The 14,464-nt window shown below is 36.3% G+C and overlaps 1 protein-coding gene across 1 annotated transcript in view; it reads right to left on the bottom strand.

Moving 5' to 3' along the window:
• The window catches only part of CROT (carnitine O-octanoyltransferase), a 49,611-nt gene that overhangs the window by 20,710 nt on the left and 14,437 nt on the right, over window positions 1–14,464 (bottom strand). The window contains exons 7-8 of the mRNA XM_029928286.1: window positions 11,142–11,250; window positions 133–226 (exon numbers count right to left, since the gene is read on the bottom strand). Of these exons, the coding sequence (XP_029784146.1) occupies window positions 133–226; window positions 11,142–11,250 (203 nt within the window). The remainder of the gene's footprint in view (window positions 1–132; window positions 227–11,141; window positions 11,251–14,464) is intronic.

The following is a 14,464-nucleotide window of genomic DNA, read 5'->3' as shown; positions in this document are numbered from 1 at the left end:
GATGATGTTAACTAGATTTATTGTGATCATTTTACAATATATACAAGTATCTAATCATTATGCTGTACACTTGACACTAATATAATGTTATGTCAATTATACCTCAATTAAAAGATAACTGTAAATTATCACCTTAGCCCATTGGGTTCGCTCCTCACTCGTTAATGCTGCTATGCCAGGTCCATCAGGTTCACTATGGCACTTCTTGTGAATATATGTCAATTGCCTTAGGGAAGATTAAAGAAAAAATATGTAAAAAGCATAAGCAGGATCATTAGCTACTTTTAGCCTTTAATACTAATAGGTCATAATGTTTATCAGTACTTAAACATTTTTGATGTATTATCCAAAGGAAGGGATTATGATCTCAACAGCAATGGATTTATTTCCCACACCTCATCTTCTTTTTTTGTTTTTTTAAGTGTGAGTCTGTGGCCTATTAACACAAAAGTATATTTGATAATAACTTATGTAACTAAATTTGTTGTTTTGCTGGTATTATTTATACTTTGAAAATGTACATGTACTTCTGGGGTCCAAGTAAATATCCCTTACAACAAAGAACTTGAAAAATATTCTGGTAAATAATATAGCAAATATTATATACATCTTACCTAACTAAAAACTATGTGCATATATATTTAACAGTATTACTCTATAACAAATTAATATTTTTGTGTAAACTCAAAAATAGAAGTACTGTGCTGTCAATTTTAAATGTTTTCACATGTTACTTACAATCATTTTAAAAACTATTAAAGAAAAATTCTTTCACTCCAAAGTACTCTATACTCCCAACTGATTAGTTTTTGTGCCTTTTTTTTTTAGTTTTCTAAACATAGGACAGGTAAATAACAAGGTTCTTCAATAAAGAAATACACTTTCATCAGTCAAATATCAAAGGTTTAGCATAGACAACAAAAGTAAAAAATTACATCAAACTGAAAGCTTCTGCATGGTTAACATCAAAATTAAAAGGCAACCTACAGAATATGAGAAAATATTTGCAAGCCATTTATCTGATAAGAGGCTAATCTGCAAAATATATAAGGAACCCCTACAACTCAATACCAAAAAAACAAATAACCATGATTAACAAAAGGGCTAAGGAACTAAACAGACATTTCTTCAAAGAAGAAATACAAATGGCCAGCAAGTGCATGACAAGGTACTCAACATGACTACTCATCAGGGAAATGCTAATCTAAACCACAATGATACGTCATTTCACAGCTATCTGGATGGTTATGAGAAAGGTAAGAAATAAGTGTTGGTGGGGACATGAAGAAAAGAACTCTTGTGCACTGTTGGTAGGGATGTCAAGTACTGCAGCCACTATGGAAAACAGTAAGGAGTTTCCTCGAGAAATTAAAAATAGAACTACTTTATGACCCAGCAATCTCAGTTCTGAGTGTATATCCAAAGGAACTGAAGTCCGGACTTTGAAGAGACATCTGCACTCCCATGTTCACTGCAGCATTATTTACAATAGCCAAGAGGTGGAAGCCACTTAAGTATCCATTGACAAATGAATGGATAAACAAAATGTAACCTATATATACAATGGAATAGCATGCACCCTTAAAAAAGAAGGAAAAGAAATCCTGCCATTTTCAACAACATGGATAAACGTGGAGGACATTACACCAAGTGAAATAAACCAGACACAGGACAAATACTACATAATATCACTTACAGGAGCAAGCTAAAATAGAGTAGCATGGTAGTTTCTCAGCCGTGGGTAAGGAGGAAATGGGGAGGTATTAGTCAAAGGACAAAGTTCCATCTATATAAGATGAATATCCTAGAGATCTAAGGTATAGCATAGGGCTTGAAATTAACAGTACTATATTGTATGCTTAAAAAAGTTAAGAGGAGAGATCATATGTTAAGTGTTCTTATCACAAAAAATTAGTAATAAAGAAAGGAGGCAGGAAATTTTTAGAGGTAATGGATAAGTTTATGGTAGATTGTGGTGATGGTTTCAGGGGTATGTACTTATCTCCATATTCTTCAAGATATACACAATAAACATGTATAACTTTTTATATGTCAGCCACACCTCAATAAAGTTTAAAAAATTCTCTGTCCAATTTTTAAAAATGGCACAGATTTGGTAACTAGGATAACCCCTCTTTAATCTGGCCATCAAGGCATCTGTTTTTTTTAAGCTACACATGCACTGTTTGATATTTAAAGGCCCAAAAATTTGTATTATCAATATTCACATTTCAGACTCCTACACCTTTCAAAATATTCTATACTTGATATTTCCTCACAATCTGGTTTCTGCCTTCATTATTTTCACTTTCATTTACTATAATCTGATTTTGTCCTCCAATGATTATCTTGAAACTGAATTTCTGAAAGTCACCAATAGTGTCCCATAAAACAAATCTAGTAGGTTTATCTCAGTCCTGTTTTCCTCATCACAGAGTAACACCCAGGAGTAAATCTTAAAATTATCTTCTATCTTAGCCTTTGTAGCCCTATTCCACCACAGTCTCCTTACCTTGCTGTCTGCTCAGTCTTTTTCACTGATCATCTGTTCTCTTCCCACTGCCAAATGTTTCCCCAAATTTCTGTCACTGATCTCTCCCAACATCTTCTACAAGTTTCTCCTTTGGTAATTTCATCAGCTGGTTTAAGAGCTTTAACTATAGCCTTTATGTAAAAGGCAACCAAATCCTCAACCCCACTTTCTCTTTAAATTTCTGGCACTAAATTTCCTAATGCTTGCTGCTATCTCGACTTCATTTTCTGCAAGCATTCCAAACTAGATGTAAAAACCATCTCCCTGTCCCCTTTCCACAAATTAAAAGAAAAAAAGCTTACCTTAGAAGAAATCAGGTATAAATCTTTGTGACTTTGTTTTTGTTTTTTGTTTTTTTTGTTTTTGTTTTTTAAGTAGGCTTCATGCCCAATGTGGAGCTTAACTCATGACACTGGGATCAAGAGTGGTGCTCTACCAACTGAGCCAGCCAGGTGCCCCTAAATATTTATGACTTTGGATTAGGGAACTATTTCTCAGGACACAAAAAGCACAAGCAAGCAGAGAAATAGAAAATTGGATTTTACAAAAATTAAAACATTTGTGCTTCAAAGGAGTCCATGAAGAAAATGAAAAGACAACTCCAGAAAGGGAGAAAAATATTTGCAAATGATGTATCCAGTAAGAGACATTTTTAGAATATATAAGGGAGTTCTACAATTCAATAATCAAAAGACAATTCAATTACAAACTGGCAAAGGATTTTAATAGACTTTTCTCCAACAAAGATAAGCAAATGGTCAATAAAGCACATGAAAAGATGCTCAACAGCATGGAAGAAAAAGAACACTCAGTACCAGTGGTGGGAAAAGCAAACTGGTGCGGTCACCATGGAAAACAGTATGGAAGTTCCTCAAGTTAAAAATAGTACTATCTAGCAATCACACTACTGAGTATTTACCCAAAGAATACAAAAATATTATTCAAACAGATACATACATCCCTTTGTGTATTTACATTACTTACAATAGCCAAGACATGGAATCAGCCCAACTGTCCACCGGTTGATGAATGGATAAAGATGTGGTATATATACAGTGGAATACTATTCAGCCACACAAAAGATTGAAATCTTGCCATGTGCAATAACACATATGGCTCTAAGTGAAATAAATCATAGAAAGACAAATACCATATGATTTCACTCATATGAGGAATTTAAGAACACAAAACAAGTGAGCAAAGGGGGGGAGAAAAGAGAGAGACAAACCAAGAAACTGACTCCTCCATTATGGTTCCCAGAGAGGAGGCTTCAGGGGAGGACTGGGTTAAATAGATAATAGGGATTAAGGAAAGCACTTGTCATAATGAGCATCGGGTGATGTATGGAATTGTTGAATCACTAAACGTATACCTGAAACTAATACAGTTAGGTATGGTAACTAAACTGGAATTACAATAAAAACTTAAAAAAAAATAAAGTCTTAGTCATTTAAAAAAAAAACCCACTCAAGATCCCTGTCATAATAAAAATGCAAATCTAAACCACAATGAGACCCTACTTCACACCTTTTTGGTTACAGAATGACTATAACCAAAAAGGCAGATAATAACAAATGCTGGTGAGGATGTTAAGAAATTAGAGCCCTCATATACTGCTAAAGTGAATATTAAATGGCGCAGTCATTCCGAAAAACAGTTTGGCATTTCCTCTAATAAATAGAGTTGCGGCACAGCAACCAGTTATGTATCCAAACTAAATGAAAACACATATTCACACAAAAATCTGATGTTCAGGAAAGCATTATTCATAGCAGCCAAAAAGAAGAAATAACCCAAATGTCCATTAATAGATGAATGTTTACATTAAATGTGGTATATCCACAGAATGGAATGTTATTCGACCAGCAAAAAGTAATAAAGTGTGCTACAATATAGATGAGCCTTGAAAACATCATGCTAAGTAAAAGAAGCCAGACACAAAATGCCATATATTTTAAGATTCCATTTATATGAAATGTCCAGAATAAGCCAGTCTACAGACACGGAAAGTGAAGTGGTGGTTACGCCATGCTAATGGGATTAGAGGGTTTGGGAGACATAGGTAGTGTCTACTAATGCATCAAGTGAAAGCTGGGGAGCAATGGGCTTTATTCCTTATGGGTCCAGGGTCATAATGGGGGGTAACAAAAATGTTCTAAAATTGACTGTAGAGATGATTACACGTTCTGTGAATATGCTAAAAGATGCTGAATTTCGTGCTAATTTATTTAAGTAGCTTTCACAACCAGCACCTGAACCCATGACCCAGAGATTAAGACCTGAGCAGAGATCAAGAGTCAGACACTCAACCAAGTCAGCCACCCAGGCACCCCAAGAATTGTGCACTTTAAATGGGTGAAAGGTATGGTGTGTAGACTGTATCTCTATAGTTATTAAAAACAAGAAAAAAATGAAATGGTTCCTCCTCCTCTATTGCCTTCTGTTATACTACCTGCCTACTCAACCATGTTTAAAAAATTCACTCCTATTTAATACTTTCTTTTCTAAGCCCCATCACCAACTCTTATTAATTTTATCTCCAAAACTTGTTCTGCATTTGTCCCATCTTTTAAAGCCCCAACCTCTTCCTTCCTTCCTAGATTACTGCAGTAGATTTAAATATATTTCTTTCAAGGCTCCAACTCACTAATTCAGAATCTGACCCATCTTACACTTCTAACATGTATCTTACCTTTCTAGATAAAATGTCCTAATGCAACAGACTGGCCTGATGACTGAAATCAATCAATCAATCAATCTCTCTCTCTCTCTCTCTCACACACACACACACACACACACACACACACTTTTGCTCTGTATTAATAACTAAGTTAAAAAAAATACCTGGTAACTAATCTCTTAGCATTCCGTCTGCTTGCAAAACATATTGGAACAGATACATCTACCTTTTTAAAAAAGTTTTATTTATTTTGAGAGAGCATGCATGCATACAAGTTGGGGAGGGGCAGAGAGAGAGAAAGAGATAAAATCTTAAGTAGGCCCCACACTGTCAGCGCAAAGCTCGAAGCAGAGATCGATCTCACAAACTGTGAGGTCATGACCTGAGCTGAAACCAAGAGTTGGACACTTAACCAACTGAGCCACCCAGGCGCCCTTCTACCTTTTTAAAAAACCATTGCATAGAATTCCATCAAACGGACATACTATAGTTTTATTTATTTATAAATGATTTTGATACAACACTATAATCAATATAATAGAGCTAAATACAAAGCCAGTAAGAGATTAACGGAGGCTATCTCCTTGGTGGTTGAGGAAATTCCCAAGAGACTGGGAAATGAGGAAAGAGTTGACCTTGCAGTGACATGTGAAAAGAGACAAAGCTTGAGGCAGTATGACTATTCAAAAGGTGAACAAGGCAGGTAAGAGCATTCCAAATAGAAAGCATGAGTCATGCCAAGATTACAGAAAACTAATGTGTTATAAGAACAGCTAACCCAGAAATGGGATAGGAATAAGATGCACAGGGAGGAAGAGCAGGACACTAGGCTGAAAAGACAGGCAAAGGTCCAATCAAGACCATGGCTGAGGCACTGGGACTTTATTCTAGACCATAAAGAACCTTTAAAGAATTTTAACCAAAGATGAGTTAACCATGAAATTTAAATTTTAAAGATTTGAGAGTCACTGATAGAGAATGTATGGAGGCAAGAAAGCCACCATTGAGACTGAGTTAACAGAAAGTTAAAAACCTAAGGAAAAAGATTTTTTAAAAAGAGAAACCAAAAATCCATCATATTATTTTTCCTAATTTTTAATAGCAAATCAAATTTGCTGTTATCCAAACAAAACAAGTCACAGGCTAAATTTAGCTCATGAATCATATGTATATAATTTCCAGAAGAGTGGCTTTGAGTAATCCAATTAATAAGCCTGATATATAACAGTTATATGTTAAATTTGGATCAAATTAAAAAATATAACTGGATCACACGTAAATGTTATCCAAGACATAAAAACAAAATACCTTAAAGGAAAAATGGGTAAATTTGCCTACATTAAACTTAAAACTTTAACTGGAAAAAAATGCTTATAACACATGGAATAAAGGATTAATGTCCAAACATATAAATAACTGCTACAAATCAATATGAATTTTTTTTTTATTATTATTATTTTTTTAATGTTTCATTTATTTTTGATACAGAGAGAGACAGAGCATGAGAAGGGGAGGGACAGAGAGAGAAGGAGACACAGAACCGGAAGCACGCTCCAGGCTCTGAGCTAGCTGTCAGCACAGAGCCTGACGCGGGGCTCGAACCCACGAACGTGAGATCTGACCTGAGCCGAAGTCGGAGGCTCAACTGACTGAGCCACCCAGGCGCCCCAATATGAATTTTTAAAAATAGTTAAAAGAAGGGTGCTTGGGTGGCTCAGTAGGTTAAGCATCCGACTCGGCTCAGGTCATGATCTTGTGATTCGTGGGTTTGAGCCCCCCATCGGGCTCTGTGCTGACAGCTCAGAGGCTCCAGGCTCTGTGTCTCCCTCTCTCTTGAACCCTTGCCTGCTCATGCTGTCTCTCTCTCTCAAAAAATAAACATTAAAAAAATTTTTTTTAAATAGTAATAGAAAACAAACGAAAGCAACTTACAGAAGAAAAAATATAAATGGACTACAAACATAGAGAAAAATACCCTCAAGTGTAATGAGGGATGTGCCAATGACAGGTGAAAACATTTTTCACCTGTCAGTTCACCATGTTTTAATTATACCATGTAAGCATGTAAGTAATGATGTGGAGAGGTATCCTCATAAAATCCTGGCAAGAAATATAATGTCATACAATGTCACTTAGCTAACAATCTGACTTAGCTGAAAATTTTAAATGTATCTATCTTATGATCTAGAAATTTCACATCTAATTATCAAACTACAGATATTTTCTCCCCACAGAGACACGCTTAAAAATGTTCACTCTTATAGTAACAAACGGAAACTACCTCAATGCATACTAATGGAGAAATGATCAAACAAGAGAATGTCCATTTGATGGAATTCTATGCAAGTTACAAAGAACTCTTCATACCATGTACAAAAATCGATTCTCAGCTGTCAATGTAAATGTTACATTGCAAAGAAATTCTACAACACAATTTACGAAAATGTGTTATTTGTCATCAATAGCCAAATTATGGAAAGAGCCCAAATCAACTAACAGAAGAATAGACTATTACTCAGACATCAAAAAGAAAGAAAAAAAAATCTTGCCATGTATGAAGCTATAGAGTATTATGCTATGCAGAGTCAAGTCAGAAAAGGACAAATACCATATGATTTCACTCACATGTGGAATCTAAAAATACAAATGAACAAAAAGTATTTAAAAGACAAATGAGAAAAAGAGAGAGAGGCAAACCAGGAAAAGACTCTTGGGGCGCCTGAGTGCCTCAGTCAGTTGAGCGTCCGACTTCAGCTCAGGTCATGATCTCACAGTATGTAAGTTCAAGGCCCATGTTGAGCTCTGTGCTGACAGCTCAGAGCCTGGAGCTACTTCGAATTCTGTGTCTCCCTCTCTCTCTGCCCCTCCCCCACTTGTGCTCTGTCTCTCTCAAATATAAATAAATGTAAAAAAATTTTTTAAAAGACTCTTAAATTACAGAGAACAAACTTATGGTTACCAGAGGGGAGGTGGAAGTGGGGGGAGTCTGAGTAAAAGAGGTGAAGGGGATGAAGGAGTGCACCTGTAATGAGTATGGAGTGTTGTACGGAAGTGCTGAATCACTAAATTCTACATCTGAATTTAATATTGCACTGTATGTTACCTGGAATTTAAATAGAAACTTGGAAAGAAAAAAGGTTCAAAAAAAAAAAGGAAAGAAAACACACTCTTGATATTGGGTTATGGAAAAGTTTTTTAAAATAGGATACAAAAGGGCACCTGGGTTAAGTGTACCCAGTTGGTTAAGCACTGGATGTTAGCTCAGGGCATGATCTCGTACTCCATGGGTTCGAGCCCTGCATTGGGCTCTGTGCTGACAGCTCAGAGCCTGAAGCCTACTTTGGATTCTGTGTCTCTTCTTCTCTCCCTCCCCAGTTCACACTGTCTCTCTCTCTCTCTCAAAAATAAACATTAAAAAAATTTTTTAAATAAAAAACAACAGGACACATAAATATAATTCATATGGTAAAAGGTGAATAAATTGAACTACATTCATATTAAGAACTTCTAATGAGAATGGCTAAAATAAAATAAAAAAAAACAAGTTTTGGGAAGGATGTAACCCTCATGCACTGTTGGTGGGAATGTAAACTGTGGAAAACAGTATTGAGGGTCCTCAAAAAATTAAAAATAGAAATACCATATGATCCAATAATTCCACTAATGGATATTCTCAAAGAAAATGAAAACACTAATTCAAAAAAGACATATGCACCCCTATGTTCACTGAAGCATTTTACAACAGCCAAAATATGGAAGTATCGTAAGTGTTCAAAGATAACCAAATAGATAAGGAATATGTGGTATGTATACACATACACAGTACAATATTAAACATCCATAAAAAAAAGGAGGAGATTGTACTATCTGCCATAACATGGATGGACCTGGATGGTATCATGCTAAGTGAACTAAGTCAGACTGAGAATGACAAATACTGTACGATCCTACTCATGTGGAATCTAAATATACAGATGAATGAACGAAAAGCAGAATCAGACCTATAAATACAGAGAACAAACTAATGTTGCCACAGGGGAGGGAGGGAAAGCGGAAAATCAAAATGGGTCAGGATTTGGGTCAAAATGGGTCAAGAGTGGGAGACACAGGCTTCCAGTTATGGAATGAGTAAGTCATGGGCTTAAAGGGTAGAGCATAGGGATAGTCAGTGATATTCTAATAGTGTTGTATGGTGACGAATGGTAGTTGAACTTACCCTAAGAGAGAAAAAAAAAAACAAAACTCCTTTTGATCAAAAAATAATAGAAAACAAGGCAGTTAAAAATATCTTCTATTTTGTGGATTTCCAAACATAAAAACAACAAAAGGCTCACATCCAAAATGTATAAAGAACTCCTCCCACAACAGACATATATGTGTGAAAATACTAATTAGTATAACTATTTTGGAAAAGTGCATAATGTACTGAATTTCAATATTCACATACCCTGTGACTCAACAAGTCCTTCCCCAGGTGTAATCAGACAGAAACTGTACAAGGATTCTCACAGTAGCATCTTTTGTACTAATAAAAACCGTAAGCAACCTAAAGAACCACCCTTGGGAAGAAGGGAAAGCATGATAATTGACAAGTGGCATGAAGAGAATTTCTAAAATACTGGAAATGTTCTATTGTCTTGACCTGGTGGTGGTTACATGAGTATTTAGCTGTATACTTCTGTGTATGCTTTTGTACATGTTTGTAATATTCAATAAAAAAATTTTTAAAGACCTATATAGATATGTACAACTCAACATTTATAAGATGATCTAGCAAAATTTGAACAAATGACTGTACATGTCATGAGGTATGATAATGCTACTATGTGTGTATAATTTTAAGAGTCCTTACATTTTAGAAGTACATACTAAAATATTTATAGCGAAAATATATTATGTCTGAGATTTTCTTTACAATAATCCATAGGAGAGGGAGGGGAAAAGGAGATGTGGTTGAAACAAGACTATGAATTGTAATTGTTGAAGCTGGAAGATAACTGTTAAATCTGGGGGATGAGAACATGGAAGAGCTTCCTTATATAGTTCCCTCTAAATTTTGAATTTTTCCATAATATACTTTGAAAATATAAACACAAAATACTATACATACATACTATCTATATGTATTTAAATATACTAGGTATAAAATACACACATACTTTTTTATAAATCTTTACATGCACATAATTTCATTAGAACAGATACAGAATACACCCAACTAGTAATAGTGATAAATTCTGGGGCAAGAAATGGAATGGATAGTATTTGTTTTTAAAAAAATTTTTTAATGTTTTATTTATTTTTGAGACAGAGAGAGACAGAGCATGAGCGGGGAGGGGAAGAGAGAGGAAGACACAGAATCGGAAGCAGGCTCCAGGCTCTGAGCTAGCTGTCAGCACAGAGCCCGACGCGGGGCTCAAACCCACAACGTGAGATCTGACCTGAGCCGAAGCTGGACGCCCAACCGACTTAGCCACCCAGGGGCCCCTGGAATTGGTAGTATTTGAATGTTTTCCTTTTCTCCAAGTAGAATATATTCATATACATCTAGTAAAGTTAAAAATTAATTAAAACTAAAAACAATTTTTTAAAAATCAGCATGTATAGATTTATTTCTTTTTAGCTTACTGCCCCCTTATACAAAGGGAATTATGAACAAAATTTTTAAAAATAAAATTTTTCTGTTTATTTATTTTTGAGAAACAATGTGAGTGGGAGAGGGGCAGAGAGAGAGGGAGACACAGAATCTGAAGCAGGCTCCAGGCGCTGAGCTGTCAGCAGGGGCTCGAACCCATGAACTGCGAGATCATGACCTGAGCCGAAGTCGGACGCTTAACCAACTGAGCCACCCAGGAGCTCCTGAAATTTATTTTTTTTAACTCAAGCAAAAGCTTAACACCACAAGACTGAAGAAAGTAGTTTGGAAACCTGTGAATCTCTGGTGGGGTCATCAAACATCCTTCATGCATTACATCAAAGACAAAAACTCGGCCTCGACAAAGCACTGTAAGGTGAGCTGGGGAATGCCCTTCACTCTCTGAAAAAAGAAACAAAATACAAACTCAATCTCTCAAAGTTAAACAAGAGTAAAACTGCTTATTTACATCCAAAAGAAGAAAATAATCCTTGCTCCAATACTTGGTAATATATTCATATATTCATCACAATCATATCAACAATAAGGTGATGGACTTTCAATTATGATAATAAATATATACTCTAGAAGTCTGTCCACGTGAAAGCCAAAAATCCAGAGTTTCAAGTATTTGTACACCTTGAGACTTACATAAATCCCAAACTTCTCAAAGCTTTCTAGTTTATTCATGGATAGAAATGACAAGGGGAAAAGTGTAGCAAAGAATCCTGTAGAACTATGTGAATTAGTTTCTCTTTGGCTTTATTTTGATATTGACTGCTTATCAGATAATTTAATTTCAGTAATATCTAGCTATTATTTCTAAACACAATAGTTCTCAGATGAGAAAGGGCACTGTTTGGCAAGAATGCTTTTTATCAAATCTAGTTTTAATTAAGACACTAATCACACCTGGCAAACCACTGACAACTTCTATGATTCTTTGGGCACACTTTAATTCCCCAAGAACTGTACGTTTGCTGTAAATCTCAGAATATTCTGATTTAGCCTCATTTTTCAATTACTATTGCCTTTGACAAAGGTCTTCCATTATGATCCCTGTTCCTTTCCTCTAAGAAAAAAGACATAAAAGACGTATACTACCAACAGAAGGAAATTTACTGATTGATATTATGTACAATGAACTGTGGTAAATCCTTTGTGCACATTATCTGACAAAACCCATCAACTATGAGGAGAGGCCATCTCCTCATAGCTCTGGTTTTTTCTCTTATAGCCTATTCTCCCAGTTCTAGGACATAAGGTATGTCTTTTCCTTGTCCTTCATGGCTACTTCCCAAACATTTCTTCTCTCTTCTCCTTCAAAAACCTCCCTATCTTTTTACATTTAATGCTACATTTTATTGCTGCCATTTACTGACCACACCCTATCCAAAATGTAGGTCTGGAAAAGAAAAAAGAAAATAAACCTGATGGCAAATTAATCAACAAACGTTAGGAGGGTGACATGACAGAAGGGTACTACTACCTCAGGACGGGCCTAAGTGAGGATATTTTAGCAGAGACCTAAATGAAGTTAAGAGTAAGCATGGAAATACCTGGAGGAAGAGAATTTTAAGCAGAGGAAACAGCAAGTACAAAGGCATTAGGACAAAATGAGATGGTTTGCTTTAAAAAAAAAAAAAAAAGTCCGTACAGGTGCAGCAGACAGAGAAAAGGGTAGAATGGTAGACAGAATCACGGCCAGGTGATATTGGCCTCAGAAAGCACTTCCAATTTTAAATATAATGAAAAGGAAGCCAATGGAGGATATTAAGGAGGACAGTAATGTCATCTCATTAGTATCTGAAAAAGTTCACTCAGGCTGCTCTATGGAGAAGAGATCATAACAGTGAAGAGAACACACAGCATGATCAGTTGGGAGGTAACTCAAGCGTCCAGGTGACAATGATCTAAGTGAAAGATGGTGGTGGCTTTGAATGAGGTTTAACACTTGAAGGAGACAAGAGGTCAATTTTTTTTTCTTTTCAGATGACAGATACTACAGATTACAACAATCCAGTCAAGAGGGAAAACTGATAATGCAGCATAGAGAGAGAAGGTAATTCAGAAGCAAGGTCCTTGATTACACAAGAGTAGGTGGAGCCCAGTGCACCATACAGAGGGCTGTCTTTGTGAGTCAAAGCAGTTCATCCATTAAACAAAGGAAGGCAGAGTGCATGAATGTAAAATAATGTATTGCAACAGGGTTGCAGGATGAACAAATATTTAAATTACCACTAACAACACAAATGGGTTATCTTACAGGTCTGGGGAGCAGAAGTCTGAAACGTGTCTTACTGGGCTAAAATGAAGGCGTCAGCAGGTCTGTGTTCCTTCTGGAGGCCCTAGGGGAGAATCAGTTTCCTTCACCTTTCCAGCCTCTAAGAGGCTGCCCACACTCTTGTCCTGAGGACCCTCCTCTTCCATTTTCAAAGCCATCAAGGGAGGATAATGACTTCCTTATCCCGCCATCAGTTAGTTGGGTTCTCTTCTGCCTCTTCCTTCACTTCTAAGAATTCTTATGATTACTTGTGCCCACATGAATAGTCCAGAAAAAATTTCCTACGTCTAGGTCATGTGATTAACAACCTTACCTTCATTTGTGACTTTAATTCCCCTTTAACATGTAACCTAAAACACCTGAGAGGCTCCAAGGATTAGGAAGCAAACATCTTTGGGGGGGCTGAGGAGCAGTTATTCTGCCTAACAGAAAGGTGGGTAAATTTTGTGATGGAAAGACTGCTTTATGTTTGTTGAGAATAAGAGTTCATTAGCCGAGAATAAAGAAAAGCATGAGAGATTCTTTCTGGAAGAGAGAGAATAACCTGACAAAAAAAATATGGCAAGGTCGGGGCACCTTGGTGGCTCAGTTGGTCAAGCATCTGACTTTGGCTCAGGTTGTAATCTCTCAGTTCGTGAGTTTGAGGCCCGTGTCAGGTTCTGTGCTGACAGCCTGGAGCCTGCTTCTGATTCTGTGTCTCCCTCTTTCTCTGCGCCTCCCCTGCTCACGCTCTGTCCTTCTCTCTCTCTCAAAAATAAACAAACATTAAAAAATATTTTTTTAAATATGGCAAAGTCATGCTGTGAGTCCATTTGAGGGTTAACTCATAAAATTAATGAGGTTTTCTTAGGCCAAGTTCACACTGCTAGGCTAAATATTTTTAATATGTAGAGGCAAAACAGAAGATTAAAATTAAACAATGATGAGGGGTGAGTAGAGTGGCAGGGGGCAAAGATTTGGAAGTGTATGCAAAGGACTGATTACAGTGGAGAGGCAGGAATGGATCTGTGAAGAACTGTAGCATAACTGTATTTAAGTCACAATATGATCAAAGAAATAGCTAAGGTAGACTACTAAAGGAAGGGAGTTATAAAGAGAAGGTAGAGATCAGAGTGAGATGCATATAATTTCGATGTTAGAGGAAATGGAGTTTTTGACAATAACAAGGTTTAGGGCACAACCACAGGAGTGTGTGGCTCCTTGAGAAGGAAGGGAGGTATAGATTACTAGAGGAAGAAAGTGTAGCAAAGTAGAAGTCATGAATTGTTTACAATTGGAAGTTCAAGTCATCAAGGCTATGACTGAGGTAATGGAAAGAAACGCAGGGAGCCT

The sequence above is a fragment of the Suricata suricatta genome, chromosome 2 (genome assembly GCF_006229205.1).
Source record: "Suricata suricatta isolate VVHF042 chromosome 2, meerkat_22Aug2017_6uvM2_HiC, whole genome shotgun sequence".
Taxonomy (NCBI): Eukaryota; Metazoa; Chordata; class Mammalia; order Carnivora; family Herpestidae; genus Suricata; species Suricata suricatta.
This window is presented reverse-complemented; position numbering and strand designations above follow the sequence as displayed.